Genomic DNA, 24424 nt, shown 5'->3' with positions numbered 1-24424 from the left:
GCTCCCTCCGCAAATCAACATTTGAGCTCGGAAATCCGTCAAATGCTGACTAGGATCCTACGTTCCATCAAAAGGCACGACTTGGGGTATCCGATGATCCCTGGGGATGATCTCAGCCTCTATGGCTTCCGAGAAAGGTCAAAAATCCCTAGGGACTTCCATCATGATGTCTTCCTCCACCGTCCTGGTGCTGGCCGCTATTCTGGCCTGCATCTCGTCCGCTCGCCTCCTGATCTCCTCATTTTCTCGCTGGATGGCCTCTTCCCTTTCTTTGGATCATGCATTCTCCTCCCTCAGACCATTGATCATGGCCATCATCTCCTCCATGGTAGGGTGTTGTGGGTCGTGGTTTGGGTTGCCGCCTCTCGCCATAGTAAAGTACAGGTTCTTCTATATTACTTGGGGCGCAGGAGAAGTTTCACCGTAGCCCCACGGTGGGCGCCAAAATGTTCCGGCCAAAGGGTGGACTAGGGTTTCTGCCTAGGTCAAGCCTCAAAGTTAGAGCATTCAAAAGTGTAATCTGCCTTCTTAACTCTAGGGTTTTTAGTTTTATAGTTTCTTGTTTACGGGCCTCATGGGCCCCGAGAATATAGGGATTTCCTTAACCGTTCTAATCTGGAAAATATTTGGTGAGAGACAGTGGGACCTTGTCCTTACTGTCGGAAAGCCTCTTCATGCGAAGGTGGGATCAGCCATCGACCGACTAGCCTCCTATTGAGTGTTTAATCGGATAATGGCCGAGTAAACTCTTTTAGGTGAGTGAGGTCGGCATCTGACCGATGTCGCCTACCCAGTCGGATATATACCGAGTAAGTCTGAGAGAGTGAATCAGCCAGGTTGGTAGTCGGCTGGTAGGATGATAAGGGTCCCGGTCAGAATCCGACTAGGACAGTACACTTGCCTTCCAGCCCTAAGCCTATAAGGCGTAAGGGCTTTAATTGTCCTGAGCTCGGATCCAGGTTAGATTCCGACCGAGCTTTATCCGAATGTGAGGTTAGCTCGGGAATCTACCGACCTAACGGTACAATATCTATTTACAAATGGGATAAATTTAATGATTGATTAGGATAAAATTAAAGTTTAGGATGTCAATTTGTAAAGGAAGTAAAGTTTATGGTGGGTGAATACCAATAAAAAAAATAATTAAGATAAATGCTATAATTATATTAAAAATTCATTCTTAAATAATCCAGATATAATCTTAAAAGCAAACACACATAATATTAAAAATGAACAAATATAACATTGCTTTGTTCAAACTTAAGTCATAAATATGTTTATTTAGGTAAAAATATAATTAGTTTTCATATATATATATATATATATATTATCTATTTAATTATATTAATATATAGCAAGTTTAGGACAGGGCAAGGTGTGTACTATAGTACTTGGACTCATACTAACACAATTTTCATGAGTAAATATTCATCTCTGACCCATTTTCATCAACCACACCATCCACTCCACCTTCTCCTCTTACGTCGTGAAAAGAGGAAGACGAACACGAAAGTGGGAGTAACTAGCCTAGTCTAGCTTTTGCCAGTGACAAAAAGGGGAGAAGAAGAAGAAGAAATGTTTTTTTTTAAAAAAATTGTTTTATTTTCTCCATTTATTTCTTCTACTTAACTCTATTTGATATGTTGTTTAAATGAAATATATTTCTTTAGATTCAATATTCTATTGTTGACATATTTTTTAGTTTTGACATTATGTTTAGAATGGTTGATAATGAAATCTCTTAAGCTTTAATACTTGTTTTGTGAATGCTCTAACATTCTCATCATGCATGTTTTCAAGGAGAGTCCCCTTTGTATTGTATTTAGTCTAAAACATCTTATAAATGCTCTAATCATTTGAATATATTGATTAAAATCAAGATAAAACCAAGTTTTTTGAAAGATCAAACAAGTTCGAATAAATCTGTTTAAGCTCTTATCTGAACATTTTCACTTTTCTTAAGAAAATGCTTGGACATAAACAGATATGCTATGATATACATATATGCTTAATATGTTCACAAATTGTATGCTTTAAATGCTCTGATATATAGTTTGGATAAATGTTACGATATCTTGGTTTGTCAAATGCCATATCATTTGATTGATAAGACTAAGAAAATATGATGAATCATATGTCATAAGAAAAATATTAGATTTTAATCAAATTTGCTCATATGATTTCTCTTCAAAATCTTAGATATATATTTCACATCAATATATGATAATCTTTTAATTAAGTATATCTCATAAATCTAAACCTTTTCTTCGAAAAATGAAAACCCATTTTGTCCTATCAAAAGAAAATATCTTTCAAACATAAAAGAAAATCAGTTTTTTAAAAGAATGTTTGTCACTATAAAAAAAGGAAATTGTTAAGTCAAAAGACGATTTTGTGTTAAGTAAAAAGATAAGGAAACTAACCAACCTAGTTCACCAATCACGATGACTCGACTAAAAATACAAGATAAAAGATATCAAATACCCACTACTTGATAAGATAAAATGTCTAGGATATGCGGAACCCAAGGATGACAAGCATAACAAAAAGACACTTAAATCACAATAAAGAGATAGGCCAAAAAATCAGGAGAGAAGATGGATGACTAGGTTAAAAACAAAGGGACACCTATAGGGGAAACACATTTTTCCATTCAAGAAAGAAAGAAACTTAGGAGAAAGAGAGAACATTTGAATACTCCGTTGAGGAGATCACATTTGTGGGCGAAACATTCAAAGAGAGAGCGTTTGAGTGCTTCGATGACAAGATCACACTTATAGCATAAATAATTTGTAAATATTTTAATTAATTATTAATTTATACCAATATATAAATGATATATCTCTTTTAGTAACCACATTTGGTAAATCATTATATCTTTTTATTATTAAAAAAATAAAAATAAAAATAATAATATTTTTAGTTACCACTATTCTCTTTTAATAAACTATCCACATTAGTATTTTTATTCCTTAACTACTTTTATAATTTAATCTCAATTTTTATTTTATTTTTAATTTTTAAAAAATATATAGAGACAAGAAGTGTCATGATCCCACTAATTATATATAATGTTAATATTAAAATTAATATATATTAAAATTGATATATCATAATGTTGAACGCATGGATAAGAATAAATAATATGGCATTGTTATAATTTAATGGGTAATTTCAGAATTAGTACACTATTGTGTTACTTTGAATTTTATTTCTCAAAAAATACACGATGTTTCCTAAAAAAAAAAAAAAAAAAAAAACTTGACATTATAAAGAATCTTATTTTATGCTATATATTTATCAAATTTTTAGCTGATTTAGATTCACATAAATTTCCGCAAAAAAAAAGGAAGCAATAAAGACAAATTCTTTCCACGTTTGTTTTTTCTGTCACTTTCAACTCTCTCTTACGCTATACCATACAAAGAAGAAAGAGAGAGAAGAGAACAACAAAGAACCATCCTTTCTTTCACCAAAGTCACCAATCGAAAAGGTCTAACCTAACTTTTTTATAATGTCAAATGCTTTGGAATTAATTATTGTGTTTTCTCTTTTTGTTTTTCCTTTTTCCCACTACAAGAAAATTGAAAATAAAATAAGGGGTTGTCTTTTTTCTTATTAGAAAGGGGCCTTTATTTTTTTAACTTGTCTAAATTTGGGGTTTGAGAAACTAAAATGAAATGATAATGTATGTCGAGGTCAAAAATTTGCAATATTTTGTGTTTGAGATTGTGGGGTTTTAGTGCCTTTGAATTTGAAGGAGGTTTTGCATCAAAGTTGATTTCTTTTTCAGGTGCCTCACAAGAAACAATTCAATGTCTTGGGCTACCCCTGATGATTTTTTGCTCTCTACCTCGTTGGCTACATACCTAGAAAGTAAAATCTTTCTCTTTCTCTATCCCTATACCTTAATTTTTATGTTTTTGGTGTTCAGAGCAAGTATTTTCTGATGGAAGTAACTTGCCCTTGCCCTTGATCTTTTCTTTTATTTCTTTTCCTGGATTCTATGGACTATTGTTTTGTTTCATTGTGGGATTTGTGCATGAATAGTGAATTGCAGTGGTTCTTGATTTTTGTGGTGCTAATGCTCCCACATGAATATAAATTGTTGGCTAGTAAGAAGCGTTCAATTAGGGTTGTTTTCACCAAAGAGGGGAATTTTTTGTTATGCATGAAAATTAGTGGTAGACATATGTATCAAGGAAGGATGATTAGCTAAGTTGAATAGGGGTTGCACAGATAGTTGGGGTGGGTGGGGATATGCATTATTGGGGTAAGAGTTCCTTGATGTACCAAAAGTAGAAAGGATGAGCAATGCTTGATTTTGTGAATTCTCCTGCATCTGAACACTTGTGTAGAAAATTCTTTTGTAACCCCTTGATCTGTAAACAATAATTGGTTTAGAAAATGACAGAAGTGAAGCTATTTATAGAGCTCCCAACAATTTTTTTTTCAATTATTCTAAAGGGACTGGATGCCGAGTATTTTGTGTTTTCATATTTGGGGGTGGATGGTGTGTGTTCAGGGAGGATACTATGATACATACCAATCTTAGTGCGTTTTATTCATTTAAGTACTAAACTATATGAGTAGTTAATTAGTTTTCTATAGTTCACCGCATCTAGTATTTCACTAATAGGATTTCAACCTACTCATGTCACAGAAAAACATTGGAAGTCGGTCACCCTTTTTTTTCCTCACCTATATATTTTCATGCTTTTTATCTGGCATTTTTTGTTGTGACATTATGACTTCTTATATACTTAGTTTCAATTAATGTGAGGATTCAAATAATTCAACTGAATGATGGGATATGGTTTCTCATAATTAAGACTTTCTTCTAAAGTATTTTTTTTTTTTCACAGAAAAAGTAGTTGTCATGTTGCAAGATGGTCGAAAACTTTTGGGGTTATTACGCTCGTTTGATCAATTTGGTAAGTATCAATCCTTCGTGCATTCTACTTGATGATGTCACTATTATCATTAATCATAGATGTTAAATGGAAGTTATGGTACCACCATAAAGGAATACTGTGACAATTTTGAAACCCACTACCACCTGATTCTTGCTTTGTGGTTCTTTTCACCAATTCACGTTTTGTGGCCATCATTGCTTTGTGTGTCACCATTTCCTGGTGCCATTTTGGTTCGTAGCAACCATTGCAGATCTGGAACTTTTTTTCAATCATTTTTTGAAGTGTTTCAAATAGAGTTTTTAAAACATTTCTCTATTCTTCTTCATCTGCTCTTTTTTCTTCAATCTTTACATTTTTTTCCCTATTTTTCTTCCCTTTATTGTTCAATTTTTTCTCCTTCTTTTTTTCCTCCCTTTATTTTGTTTATGTTGGTTTTTTCATCTATATTTTTTATTCATTTTTTGTGACCATCTTTTCTTTGCCTTTTCTTTTGTTTTCTTAATCTTTTTTTTCTCTATACTTTTTAGTTGTGGAGCTTTTATCTTTCTTGTTAGTGGTGTGAGATTTTATGCTTATGCTATTAGACTATGATGAATTTTGTTTCATAGAATATATTTCTAATTTTCTAATCTTTATATATGTTATTAGCTTTTTATTATTTGGTTCATTTAACATATTTTTTTGTATTATATATGTATTATTTTTAATTCATCCACCATGCTTCTACTAGTTGCCCATGATGCCATCTTCCATGTTGTATAGATTTTTTGGTTTTCTACCACGGATTCCATATGCGAATGATAACATTATTTTTAGTATTGTTATTTTCATCTAATAATAACTAATAATGATATGTAATGACCACATACAGCTAACGTTGTTCTTGAAGGTGCTTGTGAAAGAGTAATTGTTAGTGATATTTATTGTGATGTCCCTTTAGGCTTATATGTAACTCGTGGGGAAAATGTTGTCTTAATTGGAGAGCTGGTATGATGTGTTCTTGATCATCTCATATCATTTGACATAATTGATTACATCCCAAAGGAGTCTAAATAATTATTCAATCTTGTATCGATGGTATAGGACTTGGGAAAGGAGGAGCTTCCACATCATATGACTTCTGTGTCAGAGGCTGACATAAGAAAGGTAAGTTCATCAACTAGATTATAATTAAATTCAGATAATTATCGCTCAAATAGTCATATTTTAGCATGATGATTTTGAGTACACATGGATCAATTAATTCATGTACACAAACAACTCTTATAGATGATGTGTTAGAAACCTTTTACCTTGCTGGGCTACAGTGTGAGGACATGGCTAAGTGACCCAAATAATGTAATTTCTTTGATTTTGGTTTGTTTTAAAAACTACTAGTCACTATGATTCCATCTCTTTTCCAGTGTTAAAATACCAATTAGACTGGTGCTTTTCAATATTCAAGTTGTTGGTAGTATTTTTGCAACCCCCCCGCCCCCTTTTTTTCTTCTCCTAATCTTTGGTAAAGTACAACTTCACTTGCCACATATTTCAAATTCACCAGCTGCACTTTTGTAGGTTCCTCATAAGTCAAAGGAGAACAATTAACATGATTAGCTAAGACCAATAGATTTTCTTTTTCCATACTAAAGTTCTTTGGTTTCTCATGATTCTCAATAGAAAATGAAGTTTCTAAGAATTCAAAATGTCTAGGAATCAACTCCATCCTTGAATGTTTGTTACAATCATCTAGTTAATCTTTGTTAGTTATTCATCTCGGTAGAATTTTAAATAGCACCACCTACCTTTGGCATTAAGACAAATATTTGATGCTAACCATATCCACATCATGGTGGGAAATGTAAAATAACAAAAAAAAAATCTACTTATACATGTTGTGGACCAACCAAATGCAATCTTCATTCTCCATTGGTGCCTTTCCAAAATCATCAAGATGGCTCATTAATTGATGGACCATTAATGATTCTGAATAGGCCCTGTATACATCCTCCAAAACCATATGTAATATTGTACTTAGGCATTTTCAAATGATGAATTATTACCATTATCTTTGTAAACGAGGAACACTAACAACAAAGGAGCCAGCGACCAAGAAAAAATGACCAACCTACCATTATTAGAAAAAGGAAGGTCAATAAGATTTTTATTGCCGCTTTACATTGTACTGATCTACAATCTAACCTCCCTTCCCCAACATCACGCTGACCCTATGTATAGTTACTAGATTTGCTTAACAAACCTGAAAACTAAAACCCTATTTCTATGTGGTACTTGTGCAAAGGTCTTGAGAACATAATTTGAATGGAATGTGTGCCTGTACACCATACCACATACCATAGAGTATTGCATTACTTAGTAACTATGCCTATACCACCTAAGCTCAAGCTCAGTTGGTGGATGTCCATGTCCTTAACAAACTAGATTTATGCAAATAAGTTAACCAAGGTCATTCTCTTTATGTATGTGTTGTGTTCTAGGAAACGGGAACCAAATATTGCAAGACTAATAAATAGGATAACATTAGTGGGAAGCGCCAAACTTATTTTATGCTATATTATTTGAAGATATTTTTCCATTCACAATAAAATAGGAATGGCAGAGAAAAGAATTAAAAAAATCTTCCTTGTAAGACATTGTATGTGAAGATAATTTGGATGGTGGGAAGTCCTTAGTAATACCGGCATTTTGCATTCAAAACTCACTAATCCATTTGGTGATTTCCATGTGGTCAAACCAAGAAATAAATCCAACATGGTAAATGCTGCAATGTTAAAATGTTCAAAAATAATTATTTGGTAAATATTTTCAAAAAGTAACATCATTTGGGTCTAAAGTTACTTTTATATGGCAAGTGTGTTTTCGAGGGATTTGTTTGGTTTGAGAAAACATGTTCTCATTTTCCATTTCTCTAAATAATTACATAAATGTTATCATATTTTTACATTGTTTTCTATTCTAAAAAGATTGTATCGGAAATGATAAAAGAAACTCATTTGGTTCTCACAATTTCTTAAACAAATATCTGAAAAAATGAAAAAAGTGGAAATAATATATTTTTGTAATTGTTGAGTACAAGAAATATTTTCTAAAACAAATCAGAACCTTAACTTTTGGTTTTATACAAGCAAGTGTTAAGGTCATTTCTATGTCTAACATGCAAAGGGAGTTGGGAGGATTGTCTACCCCGCCTATTTCATATTATGTCCATAATGAATTAGCCTTTTGTTCTGAAAAAAAGGAAGTGGAAGCACTTAGATGTTTTGCTAACAATATCATATATACAATAGAAATATTAGTTTCCATTCATGATTCAAAATTCCTAGTTACAATTTATTTATACTAGAATCATGAGTTCGATTTCTTCCTTTGATTTTTTTATTAGTTCATTTGTTTGAAAAATTGGGGGAAATGATAGGGTGTAGCCCTCAATGCATTACTTTTAAATTTTAATTTTTTATACTATAATTTCTATCGTTGTCTTTTTTATCGATTTTGCCTTTAATTCTTCCCTCACCCGTTTAGTGACCAAAATATCCCCCTAATAGAAAAAAAAAAAATAGTTCCTTTGTGCTCTTCTATTTTCAAATCATGTGGTGGTGATTTGTTCATATTGTTCTATATAGTTAATTTGATTTCACTTGTTTCAATGTTTAGGCTCAAAAAGCGGAAAAGGATGCTACTGATCTAAAGGGCACCATGAGAAAAAGGATGGAGTTCCTTGATTTTGACTAGAACCTCCTGCCATTTCAATAACCAAGCTGGTCCCATCCATAAATTTTAATGTAGTTGTGGCTCAAGTTGGAATAGCAAAGGTAAAAAAAGAAAATCACCTTTTGGCTTCTCTGGAGAGCAACTAACAATTATGATGCCCTTTTTTTGCATGTGGATTTTGTGCTAATGCATTTGAGGGCATGTTAGTGAGCCCTTTTTGGTTTTAGAAAATCAAATATAGGGGAAGAGGATTTCATTGGCAATGATCATTTTCGATGCTTTCTAATGAATACTATTATTGTTTTTAGTTTATGTTTATGCAACAAGAAGTTACCAAGCCATTCGGTCTAAGCTGTTATTGTATGTTTGATTTAGTTATCAAGTGCCTTAGTTGCTTAGTTTAAGTGTTTCTCATGTCAGTTCTAGGTTGTAACGTTGTGTAATAAATTTAACAGAGAAAAGCTTCTTAGTGGTTTGAAACTTTGTATTTATGTGTGATATTTTTTTCTTTGAAATTTTGTCTTTGATAAAAATATCCTCAGAAAACAAATCTTCGAGATGGTGGCTGATTAAAGTCTTTCCTAATGTTTGCTTGAAGTTATAGGTAGATGGTTGGTTCTAACCTTACACAGGTTATGTCTTGTCTTAACCTAAACCGATCATTACCATATATATATATATATATATATTACATCATTTTCCTCCTAGTTCCTATTAAGGAGAAATAATTTTGCATGTGAAGTTTATACTTTTTTATATTATTTTTCTTAAACAAATAAAAAAAATTTAATATTTAAATCTTGTTTCACTCCTTTTAAAATTTATAGATTTGCATTCAAATAAATATATTTTCAAACAAAATATAGGATTTTGGGATTTATATGGAATTTTCTCTCTTTAGTTCCCATGTGATTGCATGGATGTAAGCAATGTGTCATGGATCGCTATATTAAAATAATTCATTTTGGGCCACTAGGGACTAATGAATACCAAAAGATAATTATTTAGACTTTTTTTTTACTACTAATACACTCTCCTTTATAATGTTTTTTTTGAAACATCCTTTTTATTGGAAATTGAATTCTAAAATAATTAAATTTTTTCAATATATTCTCAAATTTAATTTCTAGAAAAGTTGGAAATTTAACCCGAAAGCCAATTTCTAGAAAGTAACACAATTGTATGAGTACTTATGAGCACAAAAAAAGGTACCCATTACTCCTCTCCTTATTGTGGATACAAGTTTCAGCTGTATAAAACCTTATTTTCCCAGTTCATTTCTAACTTTGTTTTTCTTTCTAGTTACCTTATGGCTCATACATGTTCTGGTGTAGAAATAAAGAAAGATCCTGTGGGCACTTGTTTCAATCCAACACCATTAGTTTGGCATTACAAAGATGAATTTTCCGAGCATGGAAGAAAATTTAAGACCAAGGTTGATAATCTAAACATGTTTTGCCTGATGGTTTATCCAAAAATTGAGTCATCGAAATTTTGGAAGCTTTTTTTTCCCATTAAAGTTCAATATATCCTAGTTTTTATATAGTTACATGCATATTATCACAATGTGCTTGCATCCTTGGTACGTAAAGTGGTGTTCAAAAAGCAATTTTCTAAAATGGTTAGATAATCGGACAACAAATGATTATTGATATCTTCTGCTCCACCTTTTCTTCTATTGGGCTTCATTTTATATTTCATCCTTGGTACGTATCAAGACATTGAAATGATTGGAAGACTTGAAGTAAACATCACTTGGGTGAAGGTAAAACGGATAGTGTAAGAATGTACATAGATCATTGGGCTACATAATTGAATCACAAGTGTGTGTGATATACAACCAAAGATAACTTTCCAAAAACTAGAGCCAAAAGTCACAAATTTTAAAATTGAAGTTATAGTGAAGGTAACAAATCTACAGTGTAGAAACTCATACACTACTATGAGTGTTAAAAATGATTTAAGGTCAGCCTAATAAGCACCTTGCAATATAACTGTTTCAATATTCAACAAATAAAGTTGGGTAGTGCTTCTAAGAATATGTGTTATTCCATGTTATAAGAACTTTAATTGTTTATAACAGTCTCAAGTTATTAGCATTAGTTCTAGTAATTGAAGTTATTGTATGGACTTATTAAGTTCTTAAAACAACAACACTTTCCTGGAGAGATAACTCATAATCAAAATACTTTTAGCATCTTCATATTTCAATTATTGCTCTTCTTAAATCATATTCATTAGCTATCATGATTCTAATACAAGTGTTCTCATCTGTGTTTATCTGCACAATATTACCATCTACCGCCATTCTATAGATATTTTTAGTGGTCAGGTCAACCTCGGCATAGAGAAAAATAAGAAACATAGATGATTTTATGTGATGAGAAAGAACACATAAAGTAATTACATTAGAAAGTGCAATCTTAAGCACTTTGGTAATGTATTCTCTTTTGCTTACAAAAGGGACAAATTTTGGTTTTTCAACTACCTAGATTTTTCATTAGCTAATAAGGAAGCAAGGCAAGGAGTAGTAGCTATGCATGTATGTGTGGAGTGTTTGTTGGAGGGTTGGAAAATTGGGGGGATGAAGTAGAATATATTTTAAGGTGACCACTATTATCCAGTTGACTAGTCAGCTTCATAATATTGATTTGAGTGAGGGATAAAATGAATGAAGAATGATATTTTTTAATTTAAATTAGATAAAATTTTGATTTTTTTTCTAAATGTTGAATGTTATAATTTAAGTTTAATTCATATTTTAGTTATTATTTATTTAACTTTTGTTACAAGCACCCGTCTACTTTCTATTATCATAGACCAAGTCTTGACTTTGTTTTTATTTAATTATTTTTTTAAATCTATTTAACCATCTTTTGTTATTGTTTTATGTTATTTTTTGTAAGTTATACTTTTGGTTGTTGGACGTTGCATTTTTTGTGCAAAGTGCACATTGTGTGTTAGGCCCACACGCATGGCATCTAGCCTATATTAGTTAACAGACTTCTTATATTGGTTAAAAGGTTTCTATTGATGTGATGTGTTAAGATTCTTTTATCTCTTCAATATTTTAAATTAGTTTTTTTTTTCTAAAGGGCCCAATATATGTTCTGGTCAACTAGCTATCATCTTGTCAAAAAAAAGTCATGCAACAATCCCTAAATGTAGTCATGGAGAAATTGACAACCATGATTATTAAGCCCCAAATTGCTTCCAATCTCAACCCTACTATTTCGATAACTCCACTTATACCATACCCCCTTGGATTCACACCCTTTTTTATCAAATTCCATTCGACTAACATCCCTTTTGATATTTTTCATTTCACACGGGACACCCTATTTTCTACATCACTCCATGCATCTCTTCCCCCTAGGCATTTCCTTACCTTTTTCCCAACCAAATACTATACACCTTAATTTTACCTTACCTTTCCCACAAGCTATCTCCTCCTAACTTAGCACAACTTTTTCCCTTGCACACCAAACCACCACCTAACCCAACATGTTTTCCCCTCCTCGTAACCCAACACAAACTCTCATAATATGACCCTACCCTTTTCTCAACCACCTTCTTTTTTCTCCTCTTGGATTCCCATTTCCATCCCATCATTAACCAACCATGAAAACCATACAACCACCAAAACTATAACTTTCCCTATTTGACAATTCTGAACCTCTAGATTGGCTCTTCTAGGTCGAACAATTTTTCTCCTATACCAGATTCCTCTGGAAACGAGTCCAATTGGTTGCATTTTACATGAAAGGTGAGGCACTCAACTAGTACAAATGGATGTATCATAATCAATATCTGGTAGATTGGTAATCCTTTACATGTGTCTTGGAACTCTATTTTAGGCCCTCCTCGTATGAGAATCATCAAGGGGAGTTGTTTAAACTCAAACAATATGGTTTTGTGGTGGAGTACTGAGCTAGGTTCAAAAAAATTTGCAAGCGCACCTACGACTTAACTAGTGAAAACCTCTTTGTTTGATTTTTATTTATGGTTTCTTGCTTAAGATTCGTCATGAGATTGTTATTTTTCTACCCTATTTTGTCTCACAAGCCATTGGTTTAACCAAGCTGATTGAATGTAAATTCAAAGATTCCTAACCTAAAACTAGTCATACCAATTATTCCACAAACCCTCACAACCCAACCCCAAATCTTACCCATCTTAACCCTTCTAACCCCACACTTACAAAACCTAATCAGTTGCCCATTAAACATCTCCCCACTACCTGAATGTAAGAACGTAGGGCTTAAGATCTTTGTTATAATTGTGATGAAAAATTCTTTCCAGCTCAAAAATGCTTTACAAGTTATTTCTTGTTGTTACTTGTGGATGAGGACACTGATCCCCTTTTGGGCCAAAGTTCTTTTGAAACCATTCATTTTCACCTATCCTTCCAAGCCATTACGAGTCACCCTTCTCCAAAAAACCTCTAATTCCAAGGTCGTTTACACAATCTACTATTTGTGTCCTCATTGAGATAGGGAGCTCTAATAACATAATCCAACGTCGCATAGTTTCCTACCTCCAATTACCTATCACAAATACCCCTAAATTTTCTGTTATGGTTGGAAACGGTCAACACCTTGAATGCAGCTATCTTTGTGAACAAGTTCCTATTTCAGTGCAGAGCCATGTTTTTTATATTCCCTTTTATTTAATGCCAATTGAAAGGGTTGATATTGTTTTAGGGATGGAGTGGTTTCACACTCTCAGGCCTTTAACTATTGACTTTACTACTCCTAGCATCTATTTTAACCATGATAATACACTTATCACCATTTAGGGTGACTCTACCCCATCAACTTTCCTCTTCACCTTTTACCACATATGCCACCTAGTCACTCATAATTCCATTGCTTCCTATCACCTCCTATCCCTACATCCCATTGAGTCTAATAATCCAATTTCCTCCTTAATCCAAACACTTAATCCTGAAATCCAAACACTTATTTCCTATTATTCCTCCATCTTCCAAACCCTTTCTGATCGTCCCCCATCTCAACCTTATAACCATCACATTACTCCTTACCCTAATACCCCATCTATCAATGTAAAACCCTAACGTTACCCCCACTCTTAAAAGGAAGCCATGAGCCATATTATCCAAGATCTTCTTCAACAAGGCCTTATCACCCCTAGTCATAGTCCTTTCTCCCCACCGATTCTCTTACTCCAAAAGAAAGATGGTATTAACACTATCAAGATAAAGGATCATTTCCTTATCCCTATTGTTGAGGAACTACTAGATGAGTTGGGTTCTACTGATATTTTTACTAAATTAGACCTTCGCTTGAGTTACCACCAAATCTATGTAGTGGCAGAAGATACTCACAAGACAACATTTTGTACATGTGATGGGCATTATGAATTATTGGTGATGCCATTTGGCCTCACAAATGCCTCCATCCACCTTCTAGTATGCTATGAATAACTTGCTATGACCCTATTTGTGCAAGATTGTTCTTGTTTTCTTTGACGATATCTTGGTGTTTAGCCTTTCATATGTGGATCATGTACATCATTTGTAAATCATTTCTGACCTATTAGTTTCTAATCAATTTTTTTCCAAGCTTTCCAAGTGTGTGTTTGCAGTGCACTCAATTACCTATTTAGGTCATGTTTTTTCTACTCAACATATAACCCCAGACCCTAAGAAATTAAAGGAAATCGATGATTGGTTTACGCCACATTCTCTCACGACTTTATGTGGTTATTTAGGTCTCAGGTTTTTACCACAAATTCATACATCAATATGCCACACTCGTCTCTCCCCTCACCAATTTATTGAGATTCACTAACTTTTTGTGGACAATTGAGGCTGAGTTAGCCTTTACATCTTTAAAGCATAAAATTTTTGTTGCCCCGATTCTTTTGTTGCTAGAATTTGTTGAAACCTTCGTGGTTGAAAGTGATTCTTTAGCTATTTCTATTAGAGTTATTTTGTCACAAAAAGGGAACCTTTTTTCCTTCTTTAGTAAGAAAATGTGCCCTCGCCTTCAAGCTTCTTCAGTTTTAACTCGGGAGCTTTACGCTATTACATAAGCCATAAAAGAATGGCGTCAATACCTCATTGGGAGCCATTTTCACATTTATACAAATCAAAAGAGTAAATAGTTTAATGAATCAAACAACGCACACACCAAAACAATAGAGATGGGCATGTAAACTCCAAGGGTATAGCTTTGATATATTTTATAAATTTGGGGCAAGTTGAACATAGTGGTTGACTCTTTGTTGCACCAATTCTCTAACAATCTACTATTTTATTCAATTACTTCATCACCAGTTCCCCTCTTACTTGATCATATCTACACATATTATGTTGACCACCCAGAGGGGATTGCTTTTCTACAAAGGGCCCAATCTGACCTGACCATGCAAGGTGTTTACCATGTCTCTAATGACTTTCTGTATTTTCATCAAAGGTTATACATCCTTGATATCCTGAATCTATGCCCCTCCTTGTTATTAGAATACCATTCAACAACTATGGAGAGCCACTTTGGTTTGAAGCCCACCTTGGTATGCTTGATTGCCTTCTTCTATTGTCAAGGAAACAAAAGCTTTTATTAGAGGTTGTCAAGGTTGTCATCAAAATAAATAAATTCATCAAAAAAAAAAAAAAAAACAAGAACAAAGGCTACTACAACCCCTCCTAGTTCTAAAGCATGTTTGGAAATAACTTACCATGGATTTCATGACCCACTTGCCCAACTCCTTGGACCACACTATCACCTACGTAATTTGCAATAGGCTTACAAAATTTGTGCATTTTCTTGCCCTCCCCACCCACTATACTACAAAGGATCTTGCTATGCACTTCTCGATTGAAATTTGTAGACTTCATGGAATTCCCAAATGAATCACCTCTAATCGAGATTCATTATTCCTCCACACCTTTTGGAAGGATTTGTTTCGTCTTTAGGGGGCACCACTCTTAGTACAACATAGTGTATCATCCAAAAATAGATGGTCAGACAGAGGTTAGATCATTCCTTGGAACCATACTTACGTTGTTTCATTTCAGGCCACCCCCACCACTAGTACTACTATCTTCATCTTGTTGGATTTTGGCACAATACCAACTTTCACACGATGACCGATATGACTCCTTTCCACGCCTTATATGGTCTCACCCCACTTTCAACCCCTAATTTTATTCTTGGACCTACAGAACTAGCCATTGCCCAAGGCTCCTTACAAGAACGCCACGAGGTTTCACAAACACTTAAAATGAACCTCCAACGCACTTGACAATGCATGCAAGCTCAGGCAAACCAGCATTGAAGCAATTGTACCTTCTCAACAGGCAAATGGGTGTGGCTTTGTCTTCAACACCATTATTAGTCTTCTATGGCTTGTTAGTTGTTGCTTAAGCTCATAAAGCACTACTATGGGCCTTTTGTTATTCGTCGTCATATAAGGGCAATAGCGTATGACCTTGTGATTCCGCCACACTCGCACACCCACTTTGTGGTACATGTTTCACTTCTCAACCCTTATCATGGTCCCACTCTACGACAATACTATCGTGACCCTCTAGTTTCTACAGCATTGCCCCCCTTTGTTCTCCTTTCTATCTCCTCTACTTTTGAACCCCCTCATATTACCCAAATGTCAATTCCCACATCAAACCCCTTAAACACTCCTCTACCATCTGATTTGCCTTCAAATCTTATCCAACGACCCTCAACTGCCTCACATTCAATTTCCCCACCTGCCATGCCACGTGACCCCCTCACCCCACCCTCACCCCTAAACCTGCCATGCCAAACCTTAAACCATAAACCCTTAAATGGGCCCCCCAATTGGGCCTTTTATCAATACTATGTTACCCCTTCCTATTCCAAGTAATGCTACTTTGGGACCCTCTGAACTAATTATCCACTCACATGGAATCTAGCCTATATTGGTTAAAAGACTTATATTGATGTGTTGAGGTTCTTTTATCTCTATAATATTTTAAACTAGTTATTTTCCATTTTCCCTAAAGGGCCTAGTATATGTTTTGACCCAACTAGCTATCATTTATTTAAATGTATTAGTTGAATAGTTTGATATGAATGAAATCTTTTATTTTTTTAGTTTTATATGTCTTAGTAGCTCGAACCCTAATTTCATAGTAGCTTCCTAACATTGTGTTTCCGTTGCTACATGTTAGCGCAAGTGTTGTGGTACAATGCATATTCGGTTTCTTCATGATTTTAGTGAGCTATAAGGAGGTTCTCTATGAGTATTGTGCACGAGGAAAAATAATATCCACAACAGTGAGAGTTATCACTCTCTAAAATTAATTTTAGGGCTATTAAGTATTTTTGGAACGATATTCCTTAGTTCTTTCACAACATACAAACAATTTTTCCTAATTTTTATTTACTCTTAGTATTTAATTATTTGTTATTGATTGCTCGTTTTGTATTTGAAGTATTTATTCCATTGTTGATAATGACTTTATTGATAAATAGAATTTTCATTTACATGTGTATTTTTATATCCAACAATCTTAAAAGAGAAAAAAAAAAACTATTTTCTTATTCACTATCAACATTTATGCAATGAATATTTTAAAGTCTGAGAAGCAAACTTGGAAATTTTAATGATGAAATTTTTTTGACAATATCAATTAAAATTTTGGCTTAGTTATTTTCATTTAATTTAAATGCAAAATAAGTAAATAAAAAAGTTCTAGTCACTTTGTGATTAAAGTCAATTTTTCTGATGATACTTTTAGTGACAGATATTTTATGTCATAGTCTTATTTTGTCACACAAAAAAATATTTTAGAGTTAAGAGATGTTCTTAAACTGAAATATGATTATACCAAAAAAAGGTTTATTACGATATCCTTGTGAAAAATGATTTATTTTCAAATTTATGTTAGTTTTCTTTTCCTTTAGTTTAAATTTCTGTGAGTTGATGCTACAGAATTGTGGCACGTGAGAGGCAAGATCTAGGGGTGGGCAAAAAAAACTAAACTGAACTGAACTGAACTGGTGGTGAACTGTACTATAAAAAACTGAACTGTTTGTAAAAAAAACTGAACTGAACTGTTTAAAAAAAAACTGAATTGAACTGAACTGTTGTAAAGTTGAACTGTACTGAACTATAAAAACTGAACTGAATTATAAAAATTGAACTATTTTTATAAAAAAATAAAAATAAAATGTGTTTAACATGTTATGTCTTAATAGATTAACTCGATAGTTTAATAACCAAAATTTTAGAAAAAAAGTGATTTGAAAAAAAATTGTATCAATTTTGTTGAACTTAACGGATCAATTGAGCTATGTTGAACTACTTATTTTTAGGCTTAAAATTCACTGAGTTTGTTTGACTTAATTTTATATTTTTTTCCTTTGAAAAATTTAAATAAAATGGAAAATAAAGTAAAGTTGACAAATGTGTCTTATTTTGATAAATAAATGAGTCAAAATTGTTCAATTCAAAATATCATAACAGTTTAGTGCAGTTTAAATTGCAGTTCAGTTCAAGTTTTTATAGTATAGTTCAGTTCAATGACACAAAAGAATAGTTCAGTTCAGTTTGTCTGAACTAATATTTAGTTTAGTTCAGTTCATATGAACTACTTTTAAGTTCAGTATAGTTTTTATAAGTTCAGTTCAGTTCAGTTCGTTTTGCCCAGTTCGTTTTGCCCACCCCTAGCAAGATCCCTTCAGCCATCTTGTTCAGTTTTCTCATTCTTGTATATGCTCTTCTTTTTATTGTTGTTCCAAAGAAAAGTTGCAATGCTCCTCCTTGCGCTATTAATATATAATGAAGCCAAAACAAAAACAATAATAATAATAATAATAATAATAATAATAATAATAATAATAAAAGACTTGGAAATGGGGCATTTCATAAAGCAGTCTCCTGTTTAAGACTGATATTGATGACTAATATATATACAATAATAGTTTTACATGTTGAACGGGGAATGGAGTGAGTTAGAAAATAGAAACAATCTCCTGTGTATGATAGGCATAGTAAGACGAAAACTAGAAGAAAAAAAAAGCCCTTGTATTATCTTTTCACCACTAAAATTTAATTCTTCACAAATTTAAGGGATGCTGTCCTACAACGGTTTTCTTTCATGAGTTGCATATCCTTGCGAGGGCCGCTATCAGCATGAAGAGGCTAAAGCTTGTACTTTCGACATTTTTCCCTTTCTAAAGGACAAAATTAAAGTATGAGAAACGCTCCAAGCAATCAAGTTCCAAAAACAACATAATACCATTCTCACAAACCAAACTGGTTTATGAAGCTATCCAATCTTTCTCCCCTTCTACCGTTCTATATATCCTCCATTCTTCTCTGCTGTGTTTTCTCGCACAAAATGACTGCTTAGTGCTCACTACTTTGTTCTCAAAAGATCATCAATGAAAATGGCCAAGCGTTGGATCAAGAATATGTCCATTCCAAGGCCTGCGAAAGAAACTTGAACTAAGCTAGCTCATTGACTTAATCTTTAAACCCGTACCTCCTCTATCCTTGTAATAGCTTCCTTCATTTTTAGTCTTTCTCCGGGGTCGCTTTGGGTGCAATCAGCCCCAATATGGAGAAGTTGCAGCATGTTCTTGCGCGAACTTGTGTTGTTTTCCAACTCGGGATCAATCACCTCAGCTTCTCTATTCTCAGAAATTGCAGTGGAGACCATTTGCACAACATCGGTGCCACCCTTGCCGTTGCTGTGATATTGAGCAGGGAACTTCCCCGTGACGATTTCGAGAATGATGATTCCAAGGCAATAGACATCAGTCTTCTGTGAAACCTTCTGGTTTTGCACATAATCCGGGGATTTGAAGGCAAACAATGTCTGCACAGCAACGCTAGGGTTGATTAGTGGTTGAAAGGCGTAGTCACTCAAGAGAGGCTCGTAATCCTCGCTTAGTAGAACATTGCTAGACTTGAGGTTCCCATGAGGCAGGTCGTAGGTGGAAAATTCAGTGTAGAGGAAGCCCAAGCCTCTTGCAATTCCCTTAACTATCTTCAAACGGGTAGGCCAGTTGAGTTCGGAATGAGATGTTCCTCTATCACCTGAGAAAACGTAATCATGCATAACACGTTCCTTGTCATTGTCATCATAAGAGAATGTATATGTGTTGAAAGAAAGTGTGATAGGTACCATGCAGGACGTAGAACAAGCTTCCTTTGGGCATGTACTCGGCGATGATGAGCTTCTCCTCCCTGCGGTAATGGTAAGCGAGAGGCGTGAGCACGTTACGGTGTCGTATCCTCCCAAACTGCCTCATCTCAGCGTCAAACACGTCCTTCCCGATCTTATTCATCTCCCTCATCCTCTTCACCACCACGCACAACCCACTCGTCATCGCCGCCTTGTACGCCGACCCCAGGCCACCGTTCCCGAGCACCTCCGCCGCCGCCTTCATCAGATCCTGTAACCCGAACACGCCCCTCTCGTCGTTCACCATCACGATGTCCGCCCTCTTCGGAGGCTCCCCCTTCCTCTCCCCTCTCACGCTCGGCACCTGCACCTCCACCACCTCCTCCGCGCTGCTGCTCCTTCTCACCGCGCGGAAATCCCCGTCCTCCCTCCGCCGCCGCGACGTGGTGAAAAGAAACAGCACCGCGGCGACCACCGCCACCAGCAGCACAATGATGACCTTCTTCGCCCAGCCGGAGCCGTAGCCGTAGCCGTCCTCGGCGGCGTTCGCTCTCCCCGGGAGCGGATAGGAAGAGGAAGCGTCGCAGGGTTTGTCTAACGGCTTCCCGCAGAGGGCCGCGTTTCCCACGAACGAGGCGGCGTTGAATTTGGCGAGGCTCCCCGGGATTGGGCCTTGGAGGTTGTTATTGGAGAGGTCCAACGATTTGAGGTCCTGCGGGAAGTTGGGGACTGGGCCCGTGAAGGCGTTGTTTTCGAGGTGGAGCTCTTTGAGGAGGTCGAGTTCGGTTAGGGAATGGGGGATCTCGCCGGAGAAGTTGTTTGCGGAGAGCCATATTTTCTTGAGGGAGTTTAATGAGTTGAAGTAGTCGGAGTGGATGGGGCCGGAGAATTGGTTTTGGGTTAGGAGGAGGGACTTGATGGCGCCGAGTTTGTGGAACTCGGGGATTGGGCCGGTGAAGGAGTTGTTGACGAAGCTGAGGGTGCGGAGGCCCTGGATCTCGGAGAGGGCTTGGACGTCGATTGGGCCGGAGAGGCCCAGGTGGGAGAGGTGGAGACCCGTTACGACGTTGTTGAAGCAGACGACGCCGGTCCATGTGCCGGAGCAGGGGGAGACGTTGGGGATCCAGGAGGAGAGGGCGGTGTCGGCGTTGGTGAGGGACTGCTTGAGGCGGAGGAGGGATTGGGTTTCGCTGGCGGAAGAGAGGGAGAACAAAACCAACAAGAGGAAGCAGAAGAGGACGCGAACAGCGGCCATTGGGTGCTTGGAGGAATAATGGACCGCCGCTCGTGGAGGTTAAGGTTGTTCTGTGGGGAAAGGCAAACTTTGTTAGTGCGTCAGAATGAAGGTGTTATTTGCCACAAATGCCGTCGGATTCTAAGAATAGATCACGTCCTTCTCCTTTCCTTGCTTCCGATTCTTTTGGACTTCATAGATACTGTTTTTGCCAACCCCATGCAACACATGTCGCATGCATTTCGGCTTCCCATTCATTAACAACCGTGGACTCCTTACTATGCTCCAAACATCTCTATTATCCAACAATTAATTTACAAATCAATCTTTCTTTTTAATAACAAAATAAAATTACTATTTTGTTTTTATAACTAATTGGGGGCAATACGTGTTTCTTTAAACTAATCACTTGACAAGTTCTAATCGTTATAAATGTAATCGTCAATTCTTACATTTCAACTTATCATGAGCTTGGCTAGTTAATGCAACCTAGAATTTCATTACATTGGAGCTCCACTGTTCCAAAGAAAATGATCCATGCCATGCACGAAAATTTTCCCTAAGTAATAGTAATTTCATTTTGTTTAAAAGGACCAAAATTAAACCTCGTGCCAATTGAAAAGCTCGGATTAGGAAATAAAGTACATATTTAATGTAAATAATGGACATTGCTGGTGCAGTATAATGCAATAATATTCATTGCGGATGCATATATATCTTCTTTTCTTCAAACCATATATAGCTATGCTCTACCGCGACGTAAAAGCCTGCAGAATCAAAGGAAGCAAATTTCATTTTGATAACCTAGGATGATGACCTTCAATTTAGACTTATTATACTGATTATCTCGAAGTGAAAAATTAAATTAAATAAAAGAGAATATATAAATTTAAGTAGAACAAATGAAGCAAGAAAAAAATTACCGAGAAAATGTTGCAGTGACCAGGATCAGCAATGTGTGCCATCAAATTTTCAATGGGTCCTTCCCCAGTGTAAATAGCTTGGAACCAGAAGCCAACAAAAGCCAGCATTGCAAGTCGACCATTCTTGATCTCCTTGGTCCTCAACACCATCACTGGCTCGGGCGACCCACGCCCCCACATCATTGGGTCAAACCAAAGCCCACCGGGGTAGCCAACATCGGGCTTTGGGTTGGTAAGGTGTGGCAGTTTGGGCTGAATGTCAACACTCCCTGGGTTAACCATATCGGCCCATCTCCGACCCTCCACCCAGCCCATGAGGCCCATCTGCACAACGAACAGGGTAGTAGGGTCTGTGAAATACTCTCGCGCACCAGCATCGTACCAATTGAAATTCTCAACATAACCAATCTTTTCAAGCAATTCCGGAACGAGAATCCCAAACACCGCAAGCATTGCCCATCTTGCATGCATTAGCTCTGCTTGAGCAAACCACTTTAGCAACTCTGGATCAGACCCTGATCAAAACAAAACACCACATAGGCTGTTGGTGAACCACACACAACTACATACACTCAACCGTTTTGAACTACATAGTAAAAGTGTAAAACCAACACTTGTATACCTAATCCAAGAGGGTCAAAACCGAAATCACCGGGAAGACTGCAATAGGCAGAAATTTCAACGAATTATTACTTCATCTAATCAAAATTGATGTAAATTCAAACATACTCTTACACTAAATTATTTACAATGAAATCACACTTTTTTTTCTTTCCATTTTCTTCATACAATGAAAACAATACTAAAATGTCGACTTACTTTTTTCAAGTAAAGTCTCAAATTTCAATTTTATGAATAAAAAATACATAATTGGCAAAAAAAAAATCAATAAACTAAATTACTAAATACTTCACATAGTACATAATTATTAAAAAAAAAATACAATGACACTAATAAAAATAATCATCTAAATTAGAAATCACTTTTTTTCTTTTTTTTTTTACAATGAAAACAATACTAGAATGTCGTTAGTTCAAATAGAATCAGACTTAATTTTTTTAACTAAAATCTCAAATGTCAGTCTTATGAATAAAAAGTACCTAGTTAAGAGAAGATGTTTCACTAAAATATTTAGTTAGATTCTTTATCAGAGAAAAATCATCAATAAATTAAATTAGTAAATACTTCACATAGCACGTAATTAATTATTAAAAAAAAAATTCAATGACACTGATAAGAATACTCATCTAAACTAGAAATGAGTCTGGTCTTTAGATACAAGTTTTAAACAAGTATGACAAAAGTGGATAAATTTCAATTACATGACAATTCATACTTACACTATAACATTTAGATATCATTGTTAAAATCCTCTACACTCAGTTAATTAATTAAATTAAAAGGTTGGATATGCAGATTAAAAGTATGATTTGCATAAGAAACCTGCCATCAAGCCACTCAGGAGGTGAACTACCAGGGAACCACAAGGGTCTATCCGGAGGAAGTGGCTCACAGACAGAAGACACTCCTTTTGTGGCATTTGTAAGGGTTCTTCTGGTCAAACTCAAGCATGTGGGAGTTCTTTCGGGGAAAACCCTGTGACGTATTTCTCTGCATCCAAAAGGAAAGAGTGTACATGCAGTTTAAGAAGCAACAGAATTTATAAAATGGTGCATGTGGTTGAGCCAGAAGGGAATATAATAAAGATTAAAGACCTGTTTGGAAGAGTTGACAATGAGGTGGAGGAAAGTGCTAAAGCCATGAATCAGATTCAGATATGAGAGAGAGGCGTGGCAGAGTGTCTAAGGTGGAACAATGTATAAAAATGCCTCAGAGTGGCGTTTGTGTGTGTGTTTTCTGACGCTTTATCCAGATGATGATGGATAAGCTGCGATGTTCTGTTCTGCTTGGAACCAAAGTATGAAAGGAGAGCCAATGGTATTTCAAATCCACACGTGGCCTCCATATGGATAATCACAAAACTAGTTTATTAATTATTACCCATGCAACAGGTCACATTAAATTAAAAATCAAAAATATGTTAAATTACATATTTTTCAAGTTTAATAAAAAATATAATATTATAAGAGCTTGAAGAATATAAGATTAAAAAAATACTTGTGAAAAGCTATTATTTATAAATGGATTTTATAAATAAAATTAACTTAAAGTGTAAGAATATTCATAATTATATTAATTCACAAAAATAATTAAATGTTAAAATATTTTTAATCTTTATAGTTTCACTTATTTTATGTTTTACACCTTATCGTTTAAATAAATATTTTTAATTAGTCTCTATATTTATTTTTTTTCAATCATTTTAAGTCTCTATAAATTAAGATAAATATGTTAGTTTATATACTTGAAATTTTTTAAAACTTTTTAATCCATAATATTAATTTTTTAATATTATCTTTTTTATGTTAATGTAGTGGAGGTATTCAATTTTGTGAGGATAAAAAATGTATTTCAACAATGAGTGACATAAATAAACATT

General features: G+C 35.0%; 3 protein-coding genes across 6 annotated transcripts; 1 reads left to right on the top strand and 2 right to left on the bottom strand.

The window, feature by feature from the left end:
• Nucleotides 1-3338: 3338 nt before the first annotated feature.
• On the top strand, nucleotides 3339-9142 carry LOC109809122 (sm-like protein LSM1B). 4 transcript variants are annotated; one of them, XM_020372353.3, is made up of 6 exons: nucleotides 3339-3493; nucleotides 3794-3876; nucleotides 4866-4934; nucleotides 5788-5903; nucleotides 6000-6062; nucleotides 8571-9142. In XM_020372353.3, exons 2-6 carry the CDS (start codon nucleotides 3816-3818, stop codon nucleotides 8646-8648), a joined length of 387 nt encoding a protein of 128 aa, XP_020227942.1. In that variant the 5' UTR covers nucleotides 3339-3493; nucleotides 3794-3815; the 3' UTR covers nucleotides 8649-9142. The 4 variants fall into 4 exon arrangements, with proteins under 4 accessions (XP_020227942.1, XP_082916119.1, XP_020227941.1 ...); XM_083059993.1 differs by lacking the exon at nucleotides 3339-3493 and adding an exon at nucleotides 3517-3688 and having other exon boundaries at nucleotides 5806-5903; XM_020372352.3 differs by lacking the exon at nucleotides 3339-3493 and adding an exon at nucleotides 3518-3688.
• Nucleotides 9143-18498: 9356 nt separating this feature from the next.
• LOC109808916 (pollen receptor-like kinase 3) lies at nucleotides 18499-21334 on the bottom strand. Its single transcript, XM_020372101.3, has 2 exons — nucleotides 19768-21334; nucleotides 18499-19679 (listed from the first exon to the last, which is right to left on the bottom strand). The coding sequence occupies exons 1-2, from the start codon at nucleotides 21020-21022 to the stop codon at nucleotides 19111-19113; spliced, it is 1824 nt and encodes a 607-aa protein (XP_020227690.1). The 5' UTR covers nucleotides 21023-21334; the 3' UTR covers nucleotides 18499-19110.
• Nucleotides 21335-21600: 266 nt separating this feature from the next.
• LHCA6 (PSI type II chlorophyll a/b-binding protein (Lhca2*1)) lies at nucleotides 21601-23837 on the bottom strand. The gene is made up of 5 exons (XM_020372096.3): nucleotides 23640-23837; nucleotides 23368-23535; nucleotides 22547-22584; nucleotides 21925-22439; nucleotides 21601-21768 (listed from the first exon to the last, which is right to left on the bottom strand). Exons 1-5 carry the CDS (start codon nucleotides 23684-23686, stop codon nucleotides 21751-21753), a joined length of 786 nt encoding a protein of 261 aa, XP_020227685.1. The 5' UTR covers nucleotides 23687-23837; the 3' UTR covers nucleotides 21601-21750.
• Between the last annotated feature and the right edge of the window lie 587 nt (nucleotides 23838-24424).

Source organism: Cajanus cajan, chromosome 1, assembly GCF_000230855.2.
Source record: "Cajanus cajan strain Asha chromosome 1, NIPB_CcT2T_4, whole genome shotgun sequence".
In the NCBI taxonomy this organism is placed as follows: Eukaryota; Viridiplantae; Streptophyta; class Magnoliopsida; order Fabales; family Fabaceae; genus Cajanus; species Cajanus cajan.
The sequence above is the reverse complement of the archived record's forward strand: the minus strand, read 5'-3'. Positions and strand labels throughout refer to the sequence as shown.

Bases quoted from the DNA above. Each gene is read 5' to 3' on its own strand.
- LHCA6 (XM_020372096.3), bottom strand. From the start codon at position 23,686: ATGGCTTTAGCACTTTCCTCCACCTCATTGTCAACTCTTCCAAACAG. The intron at 23,536-23,639 runs GTCTTTAATCTT...TTTTGGATGCAG, and splicing joins TTGTCAACTCTTCCAAACAG to AGAAATACGTCACAGGGTTT. The intron at 22,440-22,546 runs GTATACAAGTGT...TGTTTTGATCAG, and splicing joins TTTTGACCCTCTTGGATTAG to GGTCTGATCCAGAGTTGCTA.
- LOC109808916 (XM_020372101.3), bottom strand. From the start codon at position 21,022: ATGGCCGCTGTTCGCGTCCTCTTCTGCTTCCTCTTGTTGGTTTTGTTC. The intron at 19,680-19,767 runs GTACCTATCACA...ACGTTTTCTCAG, and splicing joins CTTGTTCTACGTCCTGCATG to GTGATAGAGGAACATCTCAT.
- LOC109809122 (XM_020372352.3), top strand. The intron at 3,877-4,865 runs GTAAAATCTTTC...TTTTTTTCACAG, and splicing joins GTTGGCTACATACCTAGAAA to AAAAAGTAGTTGTCATGTTG. The intron at 6,063-8,570 runs GTAAGTTCATCA...TTCAATGTTTAG, and splicing joins CAGAGGCTGACATAAGAAAG to GCTCAAAAAGCGGAAAAGGA.